The following is a 24,321-nucleotide window of genomic DNA, read 5'->3' as shown; positions in this document are numbered from 1 at the left end:
GAGAAAATAAACTATATGGCTGGTGTAAGATAAATGTCCTGGGGGAGAGAACAAATGCAATGTTACTGAAAAATAAGTTAAAACCATAGAAGCTGAGCTTTTGCAAAGAACAGAGGCCAAGTGGCTGGAAGTCAGTAGGTTAGTTATCCCCAAAGTCCACCACAGGGCTCAGAAATGCCAGATCTCTAGCCAGGCCAATCATCCTGACTCCTGCCGTCATACTACTCAAACTTACCAAAATGATATCCACTCTCTTTCATTAAGTACAATATGTATTCTCCTCTGAGGTTCTTTTGGGGAAGCAGTGGGGGTGGGAACAGATGGAGATTGCACGTGTGCACATGCATGCATGTGTGCCTGTGCGCATGTGTGTGTGTGTGTGTGTGTGTGTGTGTGGTGGGAGAGTCTCATATCCAAATCTGTGTTCATAATACTTTATCAGCTGAAAACTTGTTTTCTTAGATTTTAAAATAAAGCCAAAAAATACCTTCATTGTTTTATCTGGTCCAAAAAGGACTGTTTTGTTCTATTTAATTTAAAGGATAAAATTTCTCAGTGACACAATCCTGGTCCTCAATGAGGTTATACCAAACCTCCTAACCTTTCATAAGGTTAGAAATGGCCACATCTCCCCAACCAGAACTAAACACAACACCAGCAGCAAAGCACCCCTCATACAAGTAACACGCACATAATTCAGCCCAAAGCACGTGGCAGAAACTCCAGAAGTCCGACGAAGCCAGCAGTTCCTGCCCCTCCAGTGGTCCAGCCCTCTTTGGCAAGATGACTGTGGAGGGTCACAAACTGAGCAGAGGAGTAAATGCTTCCTGCCCTGAGAGGCTGAGACTCAATCGCTCGGCTAATTGATTCACAAAATGCCTTTAATAGCTGTTAGTGCTAAGACCACAGCTGGACTGTGCTATGGAATGTGTGTGTTCACACCCTTCTGGAAATATAACATCAAAGCGTGATGTTGAGATTCAGGAGAAGATAGAAATGGACGGTTGTTTGAGGCTCTGTGCCCTCTCTCTTCAGCCAGTCTGGCATCATTTCTAACATTTGACAGGATTCAGAGGTAGGGTGGCCTAGGTTAGATGGTTATGCTTTGAGGTCAGCCAGCCTTGGGTTCAAATCCTCCCTGGGTCACTTTGAACAAATTACCTAACATCCTTGAGCCCAAGTTGGAGAGAATATCACCAATCCCGTAGACCTGTCATGAGGATAAAGTGAGATGATGCATATTGAAGGACACAGCAGTTCTTGGTGCTCTGTGGCACCAGACTGGTCTAGTCTCTGAACTGTCGCTCACTAAGCCCCTTTCTGCTCCTGGCTCTGGCTGACTGCTAAGCTTTCTGGCCTCCAGTGGCTCAGAATCTGGGACAAATGTGCTCTCATGGTAGGTTGCAGAAGCAACTCAACAGTGAGTACTGATCAAATGTATGTCTAAATAGGGCACATTTTGCCCTGGAGCTGCATTATGACACTGCTCTTGGAGTTCTTGCTGTGTGACTGCACCGAACAGTGTTCTGAGGAGGACCCCCAGGGCAGTCTTCATTCTCACGTGCACTTAAGTATTTATTGACCTCCGACCCTGGGCACAGCTCTTTAAGGAACTTTCACGTGGTTTAAAAGCAAACATATCTTTTCCTCCTCCTTCGGTGGTGTTTGGGGACCTCTGGCATGTGCACCTTTTAATGAGCAAGTGGGGCCAAAAGAGGACCAGGCTGGCCCTGCGAGGTACTAGGGGCACTATGGCTACCCAGGTGCCAGCCCAGAACTGGAGATCATGTGATTGAGTTTTGCACTGTCTGTTGCAATTTTCATAGCTTCTGGGAAAGAAAAAAAAAAAACTCAGCCCCATTTTCTCTTGTGGAATGCTTGCTCTGGAGTATGAAGAAAAAAAACACAATACACACACACACACACACACACACACACAAAGCAGAAACAAAGATTAAACACACATTTAAAATCTATTTAAAATACAGTTAAGTTTTCTATTTAAATGTGCTTTTAAATGATATGCTTTTGTTTTTAGTAAAGCAGGCAAACCCATTTAGAAATCAGTTTCAAATAAATGAAGATTTTGGTTACTCTGAGTTCTAAATAAAAAGTAAAGCACAAAGGTTGCTGGTTGCTAAGGGAACAATTGTAAGCAAATTTCATTTGGCTTAAGAACCAGCTAAAAAAGAAAGATCTGAAGTGGGGCAGGAAAGTGAAACATGCCCAGTCCTTTCAGAAAATAAATTGTTAGGAAAACAGCTTCCTTTCCTCTCCCCTTCTCTCCCCACCTTGCCTTTCTTCCCCTCCCCTCCCCTCCCCTCCCCTCCCCTCCCCTCCCCTCCCCTCCCTTCCCTTCCCCTCCCCTCCTCTCTTCATCTTTCTCCTCTCGCCTTCTCCCCCCTCCTCCCCTCCCCTCCCCTCCTCCCCTCCCCTCCCCCCTCCCCTCCCCTCCCCCCTCCCCCCTCCCCTCCCCCTCCTCATCTTTCTCCTCTCGCCTTCTCCCCCCTCCTCCCCCCCTCCCCTCCTCCCCCTCCTTCCCTCCCCTCCCCTCCTCCCCTCCCCTCCCCCCTCCCCTCCCCTCCCCTCCCCTCCCCTCCCCTCCCCTCCCCTCCCCTCCCCTCCCCTCCCCTCCCCTCCCCTCCCCTCCTCTCCTCTCCTCTCCTCTCCTCTCCTCTCTTCTTCTTTCTCAACCACATGCAACATGGGAACACAAGAATGAGTAAAATATAGAACCTGCTCTCAGTTTGCTTACCAACTACTAGAGAAGATAGAAAGTGAGACAAATGACTGGCTTACAGCTTATACTAGGCTCACAATACATATTTTGTTGAGTGAATGAATGAGTAAACAAATGAAGGCATAAAAGTAAACCACAGAGGAATATGGAAGGCATACTGTTTAAACTTGAGAAAGGAGTGATTATTTTTTAAAAAATTCTACTATAATTTGGCAAAAGTAGAGTTATAGACTCTCAAATTTTGAAGGAACCGTGGTAAGTATTCTGTTTGAATTCTTACCCAGTACATGAATCCCAACCAATACATGAATCTACAAACTGCTGAGAGTCAGCGGGATGGATACTCGCTTCCTGGCTTATGAGAAAAGGATGAAAAGGAAGGCCTCCTGTTGAGCCAGTGGGGCCTGCAGCTGCAGGGGTGGAGGGCAGGACCTCTGGGAGGGCTCGGTTGCTGTGCATGGTTTCTCCTCCACTCTTACCTCCAAAATCCAGAGCTCTAGCCTCTGGCTCTGGCCTAATTTAAACAAGGAGTTGACTTTGTTCCTAAGAGCCTAAAATATATAAAACTATTGTAAACACCTTTTCTTCTGTCTAGAGAAGAAAGCTGTCAGTGCCACCTGGTGACATTTGCTTTGTTCTCTGAGGCGGTCCCATTAGCCCCAGCAGAGAAACTCAGATTGCTGGGCCAGAGTTGGGAGGGAGGATGGAGCTACAGCTCTTGCCAATGAAATGTGAAATTTGTTCTCCAGCACTTCACATTTCTTCTCCTCCAGCTGCTTTTGAGATTTTCCCTTTATTTTGATATTCATCAATTTGACTCTGATGTGCCTAGGTGTGCTTTTAGTTGTTTCTATTCGGGTTGGGGTTCCATGGAATTCTGGGATCTGTGGGCTGACGATTTCATTAGTTTAGGGAAAATTTCAGCTATTATCTCTACAAATATTTTTTTTTCTGACTGATTCTCTCTTTTCTTCAGGGACTCCAATTACACATATGTTAGAAGTTGTTAGGTATTGTTTCATTGATCTTGGGTGATCTATTTTTTGTTCATTTTCCAAAAGAATAGCAGAGATAGATGAATAATATGTATTCCCAGGAAAGAATAGATCTTTTTCTCCACTGAGTTACTAAAGTGGTGATTTGAGTCAACTTAGTATGTAGTTTTGGTAGGCCTGGGCTTCACTGCTGCTTCAGTTATACTCATGGCACCCTGGTGCAGCTCTTTTAAAGAGTTTGTTTCAATCCTTAAACAAAAGTTCACAGATCCTTCTGATGTTATTTTTTAAATCGCCAGAAAATTAATAGCAATATTTTCTGGTAGTAAATGGACCTTACTCCACATTCACTCATTTGGTAGATAAGATAGACTTGCAATAAAAATTAATCTGTTTGATTTGCATTATCTCCCATCCCTGCTCCACTTTGTTCAAGGAGGTTTTGGGAAATGAATGATCGGCAGAAAGGAGAGGGAAAAATCTAATGTCCTGGCTGATCTGCCTCCTGAATAACTGAAGGTAGTATAGTCTAGCTGTGGACATAAGACATGAACTAACCCCTGGGGGAAAACAAAACAAAACACCTAAAACATAGGATATTGTGAAGCAGTATGGACACTAAATATTTGGGAATGAAAGAGCATTATATGTGGGTCTGTATTGAGCCAGAAGCTACACAGTAAGTACTGAGGATACAGGAGGGTCCCATGGTGGGGAATGGCTGGAAAGGGTTTATTAAAGGCCGTGAGACTTCAAGCTCACCTTTGAAGGACTGGGAGAAATTTTAAAGGTTATCTAACACAAAGTTTCCACACTGTGGTTGGAATTGCCTGTATAGATTTGTAAAGTTACAGCTTTTGAGTCTGGAGGTTCTGAGTCAGTAGGTCTGGTTTGGGCCCAGGTATCTGTATTTTTAAAAGTGTCCCAGATGATTCTGGAACACAGAACTAGTGAACCAAACTCTTCATATTACAAACAAGCTCAAGGAAAAGCTTGATCTGCCCATGGTCACACAACTCTGATGGTGGCAAAGCCAACGCTCCAACCATATAGTGACAACCACCATCTGTCAACCTCTCTCTACAGGCACTACCTTACACTCTGTATGTTTATTATCATGTTTAATCCTCATAACAACTGAAGTCATCATCTTCATTTTAAAGAAGAAGAAAGCAGCTCTTTGAGAGGTTAAATTCTTGTGAAGGTTACACAGCAAATAAATGGCAGAGCCCAGATTTGAACTCCAAAGCCCAAGCCTTTTAACTATTGCATGCACAGACTCTCTCAGGCATTTGCCCAGCACTTGCACTAAATTCAACTTATGCCACAGCCGCGAGGGAGTAAGAGCAGGAGTGTGGCGCAGGCTCTTAAGGAAGGATTCTAGACAAAGGCAGTGTGTCTTGGTGAGAAAGTTTCATCTGGGGAGAGGATGGGTAGGTATTTCCAGATTCTAGAGGGGAGTCTGGCGCATGTCCTGTTGCCGACCGAGCAGCTTCCTTCCCAAATGCAGGTTTCAATTGGGAATTTGGCACCAGCCTCGGGTGATTTAATGGGGTTTGACCGGCATCTTATCCTCAAGCCAGACTTTCACAAGTGCTCACCCTCTGGGAGACGGTGATGTTCTCTGCCTCTTCTCCCTGTGGAAGGTCTTCATGTGCCTTAGAAAAGCATGAGTCAAAGGAACACAGCTCTCACTGGCTGTTCTTTGTTCCCTCCCCACACACCCCCTCCTCCAAACATATCTTAGGGACATAGTTCCCTAAGATACTATGTATTTAATGAACATTTTAAAAAATTTAATCCTGAAAGATTTTAGGAAAAAGCATCTCTCCTTCAATGCATTTCTAAGCCCGTCTGTAAACGGAGAGTTCAGCTGCCTAGTAACTGAGGCCTCTGCAGGCCACCCTCTGCACTGTGCGGAGGGGAAATTGTATTCCCAGTGCTGTCACATTGGCTCAGTGCAGCTGAACAGTCAGGGGACAAGCTGGGTTTGTCCCCTAGTGCCACTATCTCCCTGATGAGTGACACTGGGCCTGATACTGCATGTCAGCCAGATGCCAACTTCTTCCAGTCCTAATTCCTCATCTGACATATAGAAGTATCCATCCTCATGGGGTTTCCGGGGAGCTGAAGTGAAGAATCTGGCCTGGGCTTGGTGGTAATTCAATGATCACAATGATTATCATCATTTAAGGGTGGTCTTAGGCCATCAAACTTGCATTCATTTACTCACCAATCCTGAACCCTAAAACTTTCTTTCAAAGCATCTTATGAGCTGCCCAAGGGGCCACCGAGCACCACTGGGATGGTGTGTGCCCCACCTGGGGGGTATTTCTTATAGGAGAGCTCCTTAGTGAGAGCATAATGGCATGTGAGAGAGGTAGAGACTCTCATGGACAACCCCTCATTTTGCAGTTAAGAAAGCTGAGATTCAGGGACGTTAGGGAGTTTGCACAAGGCTTAACCAATAAGTGGTGGTGCTGAGATTCAAACTGTAGCCTCTTTCACTTTATACACCCATGTTTCTCTCTGCTGCATTGAAGGTTCAGTGAGTGGGGACTGGAGAAGGGAGAGAGATGGCCATCCTAGGTGTGTAGAGTGGCTGGAGCAAAGGCACTGACATAGAAATGTGGGTGCCAGTAAGAGAGTTCAAAGGAGACTCTGCTAGCTCAGAGATGGGGACAGGAAAGTAGGTGTAGGAAGACAGGTAATTTGGATTCTATTCTTAGGCCTGTAGCATTCTAGCTGTATGACCCTAGAGAACTTTCCCAGCCTCTCTGAGCTTTAGTTTTCCTAACCATAAAGCAGGACCTGTACATATACGATAGTGTGAATGAGCATTTGGCACATTGCAAAGCTCTCCACCCAGAGGAGCCATTCTGCTGCTATTCTGATGCAGGGGAGCACGGGCTGGCCCTCACCCTCTTGGGCATGCCGTGCTCTGGTACTCGGGAGGGTCTGGGAGACTTCTGGGGGTCCTGCTGCTGGCCCTCATGTGTTGCTCTGTTCCCTCAGGGTGGGAGAATGTCTATGGCTTTGACATGAGCTGCATCCGGGACGTTGCCATGAAGGAGCCCCTGGTGGACATCGTGGACCCAAAGCAAGTGGTGACCAATGCCTGTTTAATAAAGGTCTGCAGACTCATCTTTCATGGGCCTGGATATGCTGGAAACCCAGCTGTGCCACCCTGTGGGAATGCTGGGAACCCAGCTGTGCCACCCTGGAGAGTGGTGGGCCTGGAGTAAGGCATTGCCAGCTCCTGCTCGGCCCCGGCCTGGTGTCAAAAACACCTTAGTCAGAGCCTTTGGCATCACAAGATGACCAGTCAAAAAATCATATGGAGAGAAACTGGAGTCCACAGTGGCACAGCTGATTGGAAGGAGACAGTACTTGTCCCTTGGTGGTGTTGGGGGCAGGGGGTAATAGAGGAGAGGACATCCTGCAGGCAGGAGGGTCTGTTCAGGGTTGAATAAACTACTCTATTCAGAGGTGAATGGCCCTCTTACAAAAGAAATCTGGTACCGAAATCTGCTGCATAATTGTCATTACACTCCCACGTCCTAGCACACGTGGGACGTCCAGACAGCAATGCCCACCTGAGTGTTCTTGTTCATACATGATCTAACATTTCCCCCCCCAAAGCTTTCTTCAGTGCAGATGCAGTGGTCCCACCTCTGTAGTCCCACCTCTTCCTGAATGGGTCAGCATCCCCATTATATCAACCCCTAGTGTGTTCTCATTATCATTGAATATCCAAACAAGCCAAATTTGATAGAGTAAACCACAAAGCTCCCCTTGACCTCCCCTCCCTTCAAGCGCATGCTCCTCCTAGAGGGACCTCTATTCACACATTGGATTGAGCTTTCCAGTCCTTTTGCTAAGTCTTTGCATGCATATATGTTAATATATTATGTTGAGTCATATAAACTATTGATATGTGATTTTTTAAAAGCTAGGAAGACATTAATTTCATATGGTTCAAGCTGACTTTTTTATTTAAAAATCCGGATTCATTTATGTAAGTATTCATTAGCCCACTCAGCCCTAATCTTGCTAAAACATACTTGCCTGCTCTGTCCTGTACATATCACCTCTTTTCTGGAAATATTGGTGTGGAGGACTGGGACATTTACAGCGCATGAGGGGAAGGGGCCCAGGGCCTCTGGGGAAGAGAGGAAGTTTCTGAAGGACTAATGCTGATTTGGCAGATGAGAAATGTGCTTTGTCCCCAGACTCGGACTTCCTAATACCACAACCCTTGGTTCATAGCATCACTGTGGCATTTAGAACAACCTCTGGGAGCAAATAAAACGACATGAGCCTCACACAGGTCTCAACAGGCTCTGTCTCCCTCTCATAACATTCCATCTAAGAAGTCTGGCTTTGGGTCTAAGTCTCAGACTCTCCACTGATACAGTTCTCACTACTTTATGCGGCCAGTTCCAAGTCCAGGCAGGATTGATGTGGTCAAACGTGTCCTTTAACTTCTTCCTACCAGCCCCTCTGGCCCTGAAACCTCTCCCTTCGGGTGTCCCAAACAAGAACCAGGAAAGTATACTGTGAAACATGCTCACCATAGTGCAAAACATTTCTGAAACTACTGTGGAATAGATAGAAATCACTGTACAGCTACATTTGTCAAAATGACATGGGGCAGCTCTATTTGACCATTAGGCAGCTGTTTGGCATGTCTTGAGCTTGGTGATAAAATTCCTCAGTATGCTTGGGCCCCAGGTGGCTTTCTGTCCCTGACCTGCTGGTGTGACACTGTACATCTGCTGGTCACACTGTGGACTGGCCTGCTTCCATCTGTCCGGGTACCCAGGTTCCTTCCTCTGCCTCATTCCAATCAGGACCCAGCAAGGGACTTCCCTTTGATAGCAACTGAGTGCAGCCAGGGGACAGCAGCTAGGCTCAGTGAAGGAGGCATTACAGGCACCAGAAACACCAGAAAAGGTGCTATTGAACAGCCCCCTGAATTGAAGGAGGACTGTCCCCTCCTCGCTTCTTGTCAGTCTCATAGGAAAGAATTCAAATGAGCGACCCTGGACAGTTGTGTAGTAGTAAAGCGGGTAAATTAAAGAAACAAAGCAAGTAACTTTATTAAAGATTCAAGGCAAGCAAGTCTATCAAAATACCACTGGCTTACGAAGCACAGATGGCCCTCAGCTAATCTGAGGAGCCCCGCCTAGTAGAGGTTCGGCTTTTTGTGCTTTTCTGTCTACCGGTTTTTAAATTCCTCTGCTGGATATCTTGGTACAGACTAGTTTCAAGGGCTCCCTTTTTCTTTGTTTCCTAGAATTTATAAGAAACATTTGACAGTTTTATCTTGACAAGCCCGAGACTGCTGGCTTTGCAGGGGTAGGGAACATCCGGCCTGAGGGCCATATAAGGCCCCCAAAATCATTGGGTCTGGCCCTGCCAAGGCATTGGGGCTGAATTAATTAAATGTTTGACCCAATAGAGCAGGCTAATTTTTAAGTTGATAATTTTGAATGGCCCCTGAATGATGTTATAAATATCCAAATGACCCTTCACAGAAAAAAGGTTCCTTACCCCTGGTTTAAGGAGTGAGATAAAACTCCCCCTACGTTCCCCCTTCCCTGAGATGGCTGACTTCTTTGTTTGGTGGGTGAGATAAACTCTCCCTTCTTTCCTTTCCTTTTCCCCCTCCTGCCTTAGCACTTCCAGGTTGATTTAAGCTATGTATTCTCTGGTTAGAGAGGAGAGACATTAGTCATTTGTTCTCAAGCTCCTTGACTGGGAAAGATAAGATCTTGCTGCAAATTGTCTGTAAAGCTGTCCAAACTTATTTAATTTTCTTGTCTCAGTTTCCCTATTTCTCCGGCTCTGGAATTTTTCCTAGCTCCTTACCACCTTGTTACAGAGAGGCTGTGAGGAGGTGTCAGGACTGGAGCTCTGAGCTGCAGTCCTGTCCCTCCCCGCCCTGCTCCCTGACCTCTGGGAAGGCTGGGACTGGCTGTTGTTGCTTCCTCCACCAGGAGCACCCCTCCAGCAGCTATCTTGCTAATGTGCTAAGCAATGTCTTGCTGAGCCTGTTGGGAAAACACTTGCCCTTATTCACACACTTAATTGCTATTTTCATGCTATTAACGTTGCAGAGTGTGACACTTTATTATAATTAAGACTCTGTTTTGACCAGACTTCTGCTCTGAGACAACCATTTGTAACATTATTTAGTGGTGGGGATAGCAGCAACCAGGGGCTCTTCTGAGTAATTGATGCCTGCGGAGCCCTCCACTTAATGGGGTCACCTGAGGCCAAGCCATGGGATTTCCCAGGGGTCTCAGAGATGCTGTTGCTGCTGTGAAAAGAAAGCAACCTTCCAGCAAAGGGGTCTGAGTTTTGGGGGAGCCAGGATAACTGCGTTTGATTCTGTAGACTTGAGGTCTGAGAGAGTGGAGCTGAGCTCAGTGGGTGTCCGTGGCTCAGAAGCCCAGCCACAGCTGATCCCACTCTCACAGATGGCCCAACCCCCACTCCTAGAGACCCACTGCCTCCACTGGCATCATTTTAATGTATAGCTCCATTATTTCTGTTTCGGAGGCTTTTATTCCTTCGTAGGTCCCCATTAAGATGCAAATGTCTGCAGGACCTAGTGAACACTGTCAGCTAATACTGTTGATAGTTGACATTTGGTTGATGGACAGTTGAGAGCAAGACCCTATAGTGGTAGAATTCCTGATAGATGGGTGGTGTGTGTGTGAAGTGAGGGGAGTGACAAGGAAAAAGAGCCAAGTCTAGATGTGTCACAGAGCCCACTTTCCAGTTCTCCCCTCTTATGTTCAAGCCAATAGGTTTGGGTATTTTTAGCTAAGCCATGAGGACTCATGGGAGATTTTGGATGCAGGGAGCAGCACGGTCTGAATGGATCTGAGAGATTAGTCAGTTGGTATAAAGGAGAGAGACCTGGGAAAGGGAGGACAGTTGTCACATAGAAGGCCTGTCAGGTGCTATGTCACACAGCGAGGGTACACAGACCAGTAAGGTGTAGCCTCTGTCAGTACAGAGCTCCAGTCCAATGGCAGGGGCAAGACAAAGGTGGTGAGGCTGCTGGATGAGCCAGAAGTAGGGTAAAAAGACCAGGCTAGGCTCATGGCAGAGGGGACAGAGAAAAAATGCCACAGACCTTGGAAAGAGCCTGGAGCCTGGCTAGCTGGCCCTGATTAAGAAGGAGATGGAAAAGTCAGTGAGTGCAGGCACTGGGAACCTGGTGGACTGTGCTGATGCCATTAATACAAATACAGTCAGCACAGCTTGCTCTAAGAGTTGTTGAGCTGGTGGGAACCTGCGGACAACATGTGGCCAGGAAGGATAATGATCAACATGAAGGCTGACAGGCACTGGGTCTAAACAGACTTCCTGAATGGGGGTGATGGCCCGAACTAACAGAATGACATGTAATGGAGGGCCCCTGCACCTGGGCCCCAGGAAGAAAGGACAAAGGATTGTGAGAGGGATGAAGTTGGGGGAGGGGATTGGCCGACTAAATGTAGGAGGAGCCAGCAGTGTGCTCTTTGAGGTCAGAGGCTGGTGAAGTTGTCAGAAAGCATGACTTTGGAGAAGCAAATGGAAAAACAGAGGCAGTTGGGGAAGAAAAGGTTTTGGTGTGAGCTGGAACAAGCATCCAGCTTATTCTGTGGGTGGAGATTACAGACTGGTACCGATTGGAGGTGTTAGGAAATGGAATCGGTTGCCTGGTAGGTAGTGAATGCATCATCCCTGAGGTGTTCAAGCAAGCACCAGGTGCCACTTCCTGGGAATGCTTCCGAGGGGCTCTTGCATTGGATTCAGGGGACTGGCTTTCTACTTCTGCATGCCCGACCCAGGGCTCATCATTCCCTTAGTTCTGAGCCTTACTGGGGCTCCCACATTCCCTTAAACCTGTAGCACCTCTTCCCAACTAATAAGTCAGAGCTCAGCTCTCCTGGGGATGTTAGAGCTGCTCACCACAGACACCACAAGGCTCTGATGGCTGGCTCCCTTGACCACACCTCCTCCTCCTTGTCCCCTGGAGGCAGGACTTCTCTTTAAAGGTGCATAAATTCTGCTTTTCACTTATTTACCCTGGAAATATGTAGAGATAAGGGCATTTCTGCTACCATTACTTTGTCTCTTGCCTGCACTTGTTCCCCACCCTCAGACCCCTGTCCTAATGATTCCCAACAGGATTTGTCATTCCCAACACGTATTCCCAATGGCTCCTCTAGGAATCATCCCAGACACACGTGTCTGGCTCTTGCAGTCCTCAGGACAGAGATCCTTGCTACACACTCCGACCATGGGAAGTCCTCCCTTAGACCTCACTGAAAGCTGCCTGGATACCTTTTGGGCTTTTGAACAGTCTGCCTTGTCTCACTGGAGCCAGGAAACAACAGCCAGCATTCTTCACATAGAAAAGAACTGCACAGTACAAACTTTTATTACACTTGCTCCCCACACAAGATTGATTTTCAGCCACTTCCCAGCTGAAATTGTTAGAATTATTAGTTCTTCATTCTCCAGCCAGCACTGAAAATCTCTCACTTCTTATTTACCCTTTTCCCTTTATCTCTCTCTTTCTCTTTTTCCTTCCTTCCTTCCTTCCTTCCTTCCTTCCTTCCTTCCTTCCTTCCTTCCTTCCTTCCTTCCTTCCTTCCCTATCCAGACTTGTTATAAATGCTCAGCAGGACTTCCTTTAGCTCAGTCAGTGACTGTGGGGAGGCTCCGGTCCTCATTCTTGGATAATACTTGATGCCTCCTACTGCCAGGCACTTAAATATCAAACATCTGGGAAATGAGAGTCTGGTTCCCCCAGATTACTGGGAGGACGTGATAAAGCACAGATTGCTGTTCCAGTTAAGTAGGGCTAGGATGCCCTCCCCTCAAAATTTGTTCCCAGGTGATGCCCACACTTGTCATTCTGGGACCTCACTGTGAGAACCACTAGATCAGTGATGACGAACCTTTTGAGCTCGGCGTGTCAGCATTTTGAAAAACCCTAACTTAACTCTGGTGCCGTGTCACATATAGAAATTTTTTGATATTTGCAACCATAGTAAAACAAAGACTTATATTTATTTTATATATTTAAATGCCATTTAACAAAGAAAAATCAACCAAAAAATGAGTTTGCTTGTCACCTCTGACACGCGTGTCATAGGTTCGCCATCACTGCACTAGATGAACATACGATGCTGAGGTGGACCACTCTGAGGACATTCGGGTTGGGTTTAGGATTGCTCTGTCGATTGAAGCTTCTTTTCTCTCCCTCCCCCCCTCCACAGCCCACACCCCCAGCAGATTTACTCTTTTAATGTTGTTCCCCCTGGGTGCTGACTCATATCTGTTTGTATCATTGTTCCACCCTAGAAAGGATGGAGGGGGTCATAGGGAGGGTGGTGGGGTGGGCCTGGGGAGTCACTCTTAAGTAATGACGCCCTGGAGTGTGTATGGTAGGTAGTCCCCTGCAGAATGCAGCTGCCTTGGTGGTAGTGCTAAGTGTCTGGCCTTCTCTCTTCTCTGCAGGAGGTGGACATTTACACGGTCAAGACAGAAGAGCTGTCCTTCACGTCTGCCTTCTGCCTGCAGATCCAGCGCAATGACTACATCCACGCCCTGGTCACCTATTTTAATATTGAATTTACCAAGTGCCACAAGAAAATGGGGTTTTCCACAGGTGAGCCTTTTGTTGGCATTCCAGATCCTCCCTTCCCCCATACTGAGGCATTGTGGGGAGTGACACAGGGCTGGCCCCAACTTGGGGGAAGGACCTGGGCATTAGCCAGGGGCCCTTAGTTGGCATCTTTAAGCCTTCTGCAGCTGCGGAGTAATCTGAGAAAAATGCATGTCACCAAAATTTTGGCTGCCCAAGGAGAAGGTAAATAAAATTGTGGCTGCCATGGCCAGAGCTCTGAGAGAGCATTAAGTGAAGAGAGCAGGGGTTTGGGCCCCTTTTCAAGCGCACATTTGCTCATTCAGCATTTCTAGAGCATATTTTATGAGGGGGTAAGGAAACAGAGTGGAATTAGGTTTCTCGCCCCCTTCCATGCCTCACTACAGATTCAGTAGACTACAAGTGGCGTCTCTATGTGTCCTGCTTTCTTCACTATGTCCACCCAGTCCATCCTCAATAATTCCCTGGCAGTGGTCCCCAAAGACCACCACGTTCTCCCTCCCAGCCCTCCTGCAGAGGTGCCTCACTGCCTGTAGCAGATAAGCCCAAATGTCTTAGCCCGGTAAGTGGGGGTTCAGGGACTTGGCCCTAGCCCACTCCTCCAACCTCATATCTTGCCCTTCCTTAGCTTTGCCTTCTACCCCTATTCCATTCACACAAAGCACTTTGCAGTTCCCTGAACTCAGTGAGGCTTCTTAAGTCTCTGGGAATTGCCTCGCATACCCCAACTCAGTGTCCACCGCAGTGTGCCATGGGAGCAAGAGGGTCTTTACATTATGTCAGAAGCTCTTGTGATGTCCTTTCCTCCAGGTAGCTGCCTTCTCCCTGTGTCCTCACGTGGCCTGTCCTTTGTGTGCACACATCCTTGGTGTCTGTGTATGTTCTAATCTCCTTCTAAAAGGACATCAGCCAGGTTGGATTAGGGCCCACCATAAGGGCCTCATTTTAACTTAATTACCTCTTTATAGGCCCAGCTCCAAATATAGTCACATTATGAAGTATTGGGGTTAGGTATGTGAATTTGCGGGGGACACAATTTAGCCCATAACACCTCCCCTGTCCCCACCTTCTCACCTGGCCCACCCCATCAGAGGTCTCATCTCTCAGCTCGGTATTACTTGATCCCCTCCTTCCCTCTTGGGTCAAGCTTAGGTGTCCTCCTCAGGCTCCCTAACACCCTGGGCTTAGATCTGTCATGGCCATGTTTAAAGTGATGCTTATACACAATAGCAAAGAGGAACCAAAAGGTATAAAAAGTCCTTTCCCCATTCATCCCAATTTCACACCTCAGAGGCATATATTGTTAAGGATTTCTTTTGTATCCTTCCAAAAAATTTCAATGGTGCACAATGTTAGAAATAAGATGAGCCCCCCAAGTCAGGGGTCCTGGTAGAACACAAAACATACTCAGGAGCCAGGCAGCAAGGCAAACATCTTTACTTCTACGAAAAGGGTGTGCACACATGGTCTGGAAGCACGCACACCCTGAGCAGGCAGTCTGCTTGGCTTTATAATCCCTGACACACATGACCCGTCCCTCACTCTTGATTGGAGCTCAGGCGCACAGTCTTTCGCAATTGGCTAATTCAAAGGGAGGGGTTGGCCTTTGCTGTTTCAAGGTGGTGGCCCCCAGGGAGCTGCAAGGCATGCGGCCAACATGGTAGCTGCCAAGTCACGCAGTCCAAAATGGAGGCTGTCTACACTGTTCTTTGACAGAAAAGATGATTTGTTTATTCTCACAACAAACACATCCACATCTATATACACCTTTTTTTATTCTTTTTATTTGAAATAATTATAGACTCACAGGAAGTTGCAAACATAGCACATAGAGTTCTGTGGACCCTATGCCCAGCTCCCCACATTGGTGGCATCTTACATAACTAGAGTACAATATCAAACTACAGCATTTAAAAAAACACAGGTTGGCTCAGACCGTACACTACCTTCTGCTACCTTTTCTTTATTTAACAGTATGTGTTGGAGGTTCTTCCATAGCCTCACAGAGATACCTACTTTCTTTTTTTAAACAATGACACAGAAATTCAATGTAAGGCGTGTCATCATTTACTCAACATTTCCACTCATTCTTTTCAATCTTTGGTCTCCCAATGAGTCGGTATCACATCTCATTAGTCTCTGCTCTCCTGGCTTCTATGGCAGTGCTTGGATCATAGCAGATCCTAAACAAATCTCTATGAAAAAACAAATATCTATGGGGATGTATTCAGAGTCACCACTCACGTGGGGTCACCCTGGGACCTGGGAGCACGCAGTTGGGGTTAGTGTGCATGTGGCAGGAATTGGTGGGTTCTACCAGAATTCAAGGATGTGATTTATTCACTTCAGAAGACCTGGTGACAATGCTCCTCTCTTACTTGTTGTCAGAGAGAGCAAGCGACTTATCTAATCCCTCACAGAAGGGCTTTTCCCAGAGCCAGTGTCTCCCAACTGCCAATGCCAGGGTTTTCTCATCTCCATCAGCCAGGCCAGTGCTGGCACTCCCGCTCTGGTGAAACCAGAGGTCCAGTCTGGGATACAGCGGTTACCCTTCTAGGGGCAACCTGCAAGCTCATCTTCTTGGTGGGTAGGGACAGCCAGGATGGAGCAGGGAGGTTTTACCTAGACCCTGGCAAATTGAGAAAACTCAGTGAGGAGTGGGGGCAGTGAGAGGGATAAGGAGCCTGTGTGGGGACCAGGGCTGTGACTGGAGGCCAGGAGTGGAGTCACAGAGGGTGGCTCTGCCTCCTCCAAGACCAGGATGATGGCCTGCCCTGCTGCAGGTGCTGAGGAAGGGGCAGTCTGGGAAAATTCTGGCTTTTGAAAGCCTGGGCTCCAGCTGTGTAGGTCTTATCTGGGGTCCTTGAGGTCAAGCAGACAGCCTGGAGAAATGGCTCTCTGGCTCTGTGGTGTCAGGGACAACATTCCTGATGCCCCCCACAAGCAGGAGTCTTGGTTAAATTCAAGTTCAGAATCAAAGAAGTCAGCCCTGGGCTGCCTAGGAATTGGTGAGAATTTCAAGTGCTAAGTCTCCAACCACAGCTTCTTTCCTTCCTGTTCTTGGACACACCCACCATAGTCCCACACAAGCCCCTAGGAGAAAGAGGATAACGAGTATGTTTTATAAGCTCAAAGACCTTGGGTCCAGTTCAAGGTCTGAGCAGGCCTCTTTGTCTTTCACAGTCCTGGCATTATGTCCCCTCCCCTGTGCACAGAATCCCAGGAACTTAGGTTCTGAAAGGACATTTGGATTTCTTGTAGTCCTCCTTTCCTGTGTCTTGTAGTAGAAGCTCTCAAACTGTGGCCCATGGACCAGCAGCATCAGCATCACCTAGGAATGTTAGAAATGCAAATTCTCTGCCTCCCCCCCCCCCCCCGCCCAAACCTACTGAGTCAGTAATTCTGGGGTGGGGCCCTGGAATCTGTGCCTTAAGTTCTGCGGGTGATTGTGATGCATGATCAAAGTTGAAAACCACTGCCCTTGTGCAAGCCTGCCTCACCAGTGCTGACGTCCTCTGGAAAGGCAGTTCCATCTCCTGACTGTGGTATGCCTGCTGACTGCATGCCTGCTGGCTGACAGATCCCTCCTGCTGCAGCCTTTCCCCATGCATAGTGATCTGGGGAAATTAAATTGTTTAGCTGCTTTCTCAGACACCCTGAGATGTCAGCATGGGGTTTTGCTTCCCGTACATAGCAGATGTCCTTACCAGTTAGCAAGGGCTTGGCAGTGGGCTTTACACAGACCCTCTGCACTTTGACACCAAGGGGGATTTCCTTTCTGTTTCTAAGGATCCCAGATGCACAGAACTGGATCAAAATTAATTCTTGGTTTATGACATACTGTCATAGGTGGGTCATGCACAGTTCACTTTTTGCTTATTTATTTATTAACTAGAGGCCCAGTGCACAAAATTCGTGCAGAGAGGAAGGGGGGGGGGCGGTCCCTCAGCCCTGCCTGCACCCTCTGCAATTTGGGACCCCTACACCTTTTTCTTATCAAGCTAACCTCTTCACATTTAAAAAAATTAACTGAAATACCACCTACTCTAGGAAATCCTCTTTGAACAAATCTCTTTACAATCTGGTGAGTTAGCTCACCACCTAGCTTAGTATTAAGTATTTTCATAGTATATCATTCTTCTTCTTTAACAGCAACTTAGAGTGGATGCAATGTGCTTCTCATTCTTGCATCTGAATTTTTTCTTCTTGCTCTTGTAATAGCAAAGCTTATCCAATTTACATTTGCCTTTCAAGGGCTTATATTTGGTTCAGTTTCTAGTTGGCTCCATGCTTATTTTAAGCAATAAATTTGGGTTGTGATAGTAAGCCTCACTTGTAATCAAGCCTGTAGGTCTCCCTATCTGAATATTTCTATAATACCTATCATTTTAGCATACCAGAGATTGTGTTCTTTTATAGAAAATAACGATGTCACCTTATCATTTAATCTTCTAGTAATATTTTATAGCAAGATGTATTATTCTAGTAATTTAACTATTACAAAACTGAGGCATGCAGAAATGAATCACATTGAACAATAAAGAATGACTCAAATATCAAAGCATAGTATACTTAGGGCCTCCCTTGTCCTGTGCCTCAAATATCATAGCATAGTACACAGTTCACATGGAACTCAGCTTCCTTTAAAATAGGAAGGAATCCCATGCTCATGAAGCAGCTACTTCCACACATATTTTTTTTATTTAATTCACAGCACATAATCTTTGTACTAATTGTTGGAAAATCATTCTAGCAATTGCCTCTGTACCTCTCTGTATTGTTGCCTTACATTGTGATGTCATTACTGTGCTTTTATCATCCACTCACTCTAATAAGATTGTGAATTATTTAAGGGCAGAGATCATGACTTGAGTTTGTGTGTTCCCTGTCATGGTGCCTAGATAAATACTCAAATGCCATCCAGTCCAAATGACTGTGATGAGAGAGGCCCACCGTTGCTGGAGACCTCTGATTTTTATTTAAGGGGCCCCACTTGTTCTGTGCCTTTACAGAGGGGTGAGCAGCGGCTGAGGGAATTTGAGGAAACCCAGACAGAATTCTCCTCCTAAAATATTTTGCTAAGCAGGCGCCCAGGACCACCGGGCATTTGTCCAATTAAAACCCGGACACACAGCAATAACAAAGGCACTGGTCTCCTACTGCTAATGCCTAGGGTTCAAACCCCAACCTGCAGGAACTCACCCCCGCAGTCAGGACCAGGCAGCTGGGTGGACCTGGGCTGGTGCTCCTAACTCTGGGGAGAGGGAGACTTCCCGAGGCTGTAGGCTAGAGGCCCCAGACTCCGTGCCACCCACCGAACAGGTCCATAGCGCAGGCTGGTCAGCAGAGCAGCTTCTTCGCCTGGGATCACAGGGAGGCCTGGCCTGTTTGCCCTACGATGGGCGCCAGGCTGGGGGGCGTGGACCCGGGCCTCTGCTTGGCACGCGCGCACAAGCAAGCTGCCATGGGGCAGGAACATCCGCTTGATGCCTGCACCTGTAGGCCCAGAGTGGCCAGGGGCATTCTGGGACCCCAGCTGCTCAGGGCCTATGTGTGGGCCTACAGGCTAAGAGTGGCCTGTGTCCCAAGGATGTTCCTGGGACCCAGGCTGCTTGGTGCCTGCATATGCAAATTAACCTGCCATCTTTGTCGGGTTGAGTTGCATACTCTCCGTTTGGCTGGTGAGTGTAGCAGAGGGACAGTCAATTTACATGTTTCTCTTTTATTATATGGGAAATATCATGAATACCTGTGAGTTCACCACCTAACTCAGGAATGAGAATAAAATAAATAGTAACTAGAAATAAGACTATTATTGTTATTAGAATGTAATACATCAGCTAAGAAATAAATTATTAGAATATGAAATATTAACCAGAAACCCATTATTAATAAATATGGTTATAATCATAAGTGTAAGTAAATTAACTTATAGTCACATAATAAATCCATGTGAGCTCACTACCTAACTCATTCACGTAAATGCTACCAGTACCTTTCCATCCACTTGGATGCTCTACTATCCCTGCCCCACCCATATCGCCTCTAGGTGAACACTATCCTAAATTTTGTGCTCCTTATTGCTTTTCTCTTTTAGAAAAGTTTTATCACATGTGTGTGCAGGCCTCAACAACGTATTGTTTGGTCTCAGCTATTTTTGAACTTCTTGCAAAGTGCAGCCTGCTTATGTGGTCCCTCTTCACCAACCTCCAACCGTGCTTCCATCAGCAGCAGCTGACACTGGGGAGCCCACTCCAGAACACATTGAGTCTTGTGCAGCTTGAAAACAATCCCTGTTAATGGCCTGCCACCTCCTCTCTGCAGCTCCAGGCAGGAGCCCTAATGGGCACAGGCGCCCAGGTTTCCAGGCTGTGCTAGCCAACAGGCCTAGCTGCCCCATTCACCGCTTTGGCACATCCTGGGCAGGTACAGGGAGGAAAATGGACCTGGGGCCCCAGGGCTGCTGTGTAGTAGATATAAGAGCAGTAGGCTGAGTATGAGCAAGCCTGGATTTGAGTCCTGGTATTCCCAGGTTTCAGCAAAGTAGGATGATCAGGTGCTGATAGTGACCTTGGGCAAGTTAGTCTCTGGGTCTTGGGTTTGTTATGTGTGAAATCACACCATTGGACTTCAGTGGCCTGGCAGCCCTTTTTAGTTTTGCTGTCCTTTGACACTGAGTCATTTTCTCAGGTCAAAGGAGCTTCTTGGTGCATAGTCTTTAATTCTTCAGAGAGCTTGTGAACCCCCTAGGGCAGTGGTTCTCAACCTGTGGGTCGCGACCCCTTTGGGGGCCTAATGACCCTTTCACAGGGGTCGCCTAAAACCATCGGATATATAATTACATATTTTTTTTGTGATTAATCACTATGCTTTAATTATGTTCAATTTGTAACAATGAAATTGGGGGTCCACAACATGAGGAACTGTATTAAAGGGCCACGGCATTAGGAAGGTTGAGAACCACTGCCCTAGAGCATATCATTACAAATTTACAGATGGAAAGAGCTTTAGGTTCCACTTAACCATTGGGAAGTGAAACAGAAAGCAGGATTCCACTAGTTTTCCAAAAGCACCAGGAATAATCTTGTGAACCCCCTGCTGTTTGTTCCCATGGCCCCTGTGGTCACAACTCATGCCAGACTTGTCTTCTCACTTAGGGGATAGGATATAAAGGGGGTAAGGCTGTAGTGGTTGCTGATCCCCAAATTTAGGACCATAACTGGCACATCAGAGGCATCTTGAATAGATGTGTGTTGAATGAATCAATGGATGGATGGATGGATGGATGGATGGATGCATGCATGCATATACACTTGGAATCCTGCAGGCACTATTGGTCACAATCACTTCAAAATACAAAACACAAGCTGCAAAACCCTGTGGTGAGTGCTCGCCCTCGTGCACTGCAACTTCCTGGATGCTTCCCCAGGACACTCTAGAATCGAGAATCGAGAAGCCCACATTTGCAGCCCAGAGCCATAGTTTATGGATAAGTAAAATGATATATCACTTTCCATAATTATGAAATAGCCACCTAATGCTTAGTAACACCCTAACATAGGCTGACTATGTTATAGGTTGGGTGATCATATAATTTATCTTTCAATTAAGGAAATCTTTGAGAGTGAGAGAGAGAGAGCTAGTAATAATTATACCAGGAAAACAGAAGTAAACTGTGCACAACAGGTTTGGTCATCCTTAGTGTATCTTTTCCCTGTTCTCATCCCATCTAATCCTCACAGAGCCCCATGGTCTGGAGGTGTAGAAAATGAGCCCCAGGGTCATGTGCAAATACATAGCAAAGTGGAAGCTGGAAACTGGGTCTGCTGTGCCCACTTCACAGTCCTTCCCACTGACACCCATCCGAAAGGTGTTATCAGATGTGAACCATTAGGTTTGCTCAGCGATTTCAGCCATGGCTGTTCATCTGCATCACCTGGGGGAGATTTTTAAGTCTTGGCAAACCTGCTCCCTTCTCATCGCCAGAAATACTGAATTCAAATCCCTAGTAGAGTAAAAACAGTTGACTTTTAATAAGTTTCTTCTGGACATATTGTTGGAGGATCAGGACTGAGAAGACTGGTTTAATTAGTCTGTAGCTAATGAACCCATCATGGAAATGAGACCTTGGGGAAGTTCTTAACCTTTTGATGTTGATGTCAGGGGGAGAGATCACTTTCCTCCAACCCAATGTGGGCATATTTTGGGGCTACCATCAGAGTCAGACTCCTAGGCTTGGTGACTGGCAAATTTGAGGCAGTGAAGTCTCTGGGATTCTCATGAAGCATCTGACGAGGTAAAAGAAAGAAGGTGCCTGAATCCTCTTGCCTGAAGGTCTATAAGAACTGGAGAGACACCTGTCTGAGCTGCTGTAGGTGGCAGTGGGGGGCGAGAGTGCTGTCAGTCACATACTGCTCTTCGCCACACACACACTGAAGACTGTCTTTTGACAATTTATTTAGATGTAGTTGGCAGGGAAGATGCTGGGAGCAGGCACACTTCGTCTGTAGACAGCAGTACTAGTATAGTACTGCCTTAGACCAGAGGACAGGAAGGCTGGATGTGTTTGAGGATCGAGGATCGGAGAGTCACAGATTGCATGCCCATGATCCTCCTTCAAGCCATTCCAAATATTCAGGCTGCTCTTCCCCTCTAGGACCTTGAGTTTGCATCGATTTCCCACATGCACACACTGAAAGCTACTCAAGTCTGAATCCAAACCACTGACATTTGATCAAGCCAGTTCATTGCAAAGGGCAAAGAAAGACAAAGTCTTCATCACCATTCAAATAGTGCTTGAAAGATGTTAGAGGCCACCTGATCTGACTTGGTTCATGATAAATACCAAGTCAGTGGACCCCAGGTAGCTTGTAAGCTTGTGATACAGTTCTAATTCTTTATGGTGAATTGAAGGCTGCCTTCTAGTAATTTCCACCGACTAACCTTTGCTCTGCCTCAAAGGTCACACATGAGTTTTTCCATGTGACAGCTTTTTGTAGTGTTTAAAAAGCACTTACGTTCTCCCCAAGTCTTCTTATCTTTAACTTTGGTCCTAAGCAAAGAGGAAATCAGCATTAATGAGTCCTGTATCCTGGTGGGGAATATAAGTGCCTGAAGGGCCAAGAGAAACTGACTAAAAGATGGGATCTTCTATTGTTCTTAGGTTCAAAGCCCTCAGTGTAACTGAGCATCTATGGGTACATTGAAACTTCATGGGATGTCTATCTAGTCTGGTTTTATATCAAATAAATCATTTGTTCAGTGCTTAAAGGCCTACTAAGTGAGGTGGTAAGCACTGAAGATATAACAGTGAGCAGGCCTGGCATGGTCCCTGCCCTCATGGATTGCAGTCTTGGGGAGGACACATACAAGTGGGCAGAAAAGACATTTGTGCTGCAGCATGACAGGCTCAGGGTGTCCTAGTCCAAGTGGGCGGTCAAGCAGGGCTTCACAGAGGAAGTGACCTTGAAGGATGAGGGAGAGAGAGCATGGTGAGCAGGGAGCAGGGGAAGAGTGTTCCAGGGATGGCTGTTGCTGAGGAAGATGGCCCATTAGCTGTGCCTCCTGTGGGGGCTGTGGAATCTGTACTGTGCTGAGAGGGATGTGTGCAATTTAATGGCAAATACAGAGGAGGTGCAAGCATCAGCGTGGCTTTGGTTCATGCAGGAGGTGTGGGCTCTGGCCCAGTGTTGGGGCTGTGGAAATAGAATCATCCCTCATTTCTATTTGAGCCAGTTGGTCAGCACAGCTGAGACCCCTGGTGAGCCTGGGCCAAGGGTACTAATTTTGGTTCTAGGGCAGAGAGGCAGGAAGGGAAAGCTATTTGTAGGACTGGGCTGGCAATGGAAGTGGGGAAACTGGGTTAGCTGTGGAGTTTGCATAAATGATGTCATTTAAGGGGAAACAGGATGTCCTACTCTATGAATCTCTCCCCTACACTGTTGGAAAGTCTTCACTCTGTTGAACTAATGAAAACAAATATACAAACACACACACACACACACACACACACACACACACACACACACACACTGGCATTCTGAGATTCATTTGTGTTAGGAAGTTTAGTTGGTGAGAGGGTATTCATCCTCCACTGCTTAGTATGAAATTGTAATATCAGCTTGTTCTCTTATGATCCACAGCTAAGACCCGCAGCCCTGAGGGGTGGGGATCTGATGGAAGGAGGGGTCCCTGAGACTGAGGAGTTCTGGTGTGGGCTTGGAGCTGGCATGTGACCCAACAAGAGTGTTGTGTGGGCATCAGAGTCCCAGAGGAAAGCCAGTGACTTGTAGGCAGGGTCCCAGCCTCAGCCCTTCTGGAAGACGCCTTCTCTGACTGTTCCGTCCTACCTCCCCGTCCTTTGCCCCTCAGCCCCTGATGCCCCCTACACCCACTGGAAGCAGACTGTCTTCTACCTGGAAGATTGCCTCACCGTCCGGAGGGGGGAAGAGCTCTATGGGTCCATCTCCATGAAGCCAAATGCCAAAAATGTGGTGAGTGCTAAAATGGCCTCTGTGTGGGCAAGGGTCAGAGAGAAGGGACCACAGTGCTGGTCCCACTGTCCACTCACCCAGGCAACTCAGTGCCTTGTGCACAATCAGGAAAGTTACCAGATGAGGCAGTCAGAAGTTGGGCTTGGATGTAACTAGGCATTACTGAAGGACTCCAGGGTAATGCTCGTAATGCTCGGGAATTTGAGGCTTTTTCTAGCCCCTCCTTCCCCACCTGGACTCTCAGCCTGGAGCACAGTGTCTAGCTCTTCATAGAGGGGTTTTGAGAACAGAGGCTATTGCCATGGGTTTCACCTCAGTTAGGACGAGCTGAGCCAGGAAATAAGTTTCTGGTGGCCCAGAAGAAGTTTTTGCATTTCTTTAGTGGGCCAAGTGGGTTGGAGATGGCGTGATTCTCTC

General features: G+C 46.9%; 1 protein-coding gene across 2 annotated transcripts in view; it reads left to right on the top strand.

The window, feature by feature from the left end:
• PRMT8 (protein arginine methyltransferase 8) overlaps nt 1–24,321 on the top strand; it is a 92,679-nt gene that overhangs the window by 67,193 nt on the left and 1,165 nt on the right. For both annotated transcript variants that reach the window (XM_059681044.1, XM_059681043.1), the window contains exons 7-9: nt 6,751–6,866; nt 13,264–13,414; nt 23,783–23,904. In XM_059681044.1, coding sequence (XP_059537027.1) covers nt 6,751–6,866; nt 13,264–13,414; nt 23,783–23,904 — 389 coding nt within the window. The remainder of the gene's footprint in view (nt 1–6,750; nt 6,867–13,263; nt 13,415–23,782; nt 23,905–24,321) is intronic.

Source organism: Myotis daubentonii, chromosome 2 (assembly GCF_963259705.1).
Source record: "Myotis daubentonii chromosome 2, mMyoDau2.1, whole genome shotgun sequence".
Lineage (NCBI taxonomy): Eukaryota > Metazoa > Chordata > Mammalia > Chiroptera > Vespertilionidae > Myotis > Myotis daubentonii.
Note: the sequence above shows the minus strand (reverse complement) of the source record. Positions and strands in the feature narration are given on the sequence as shown.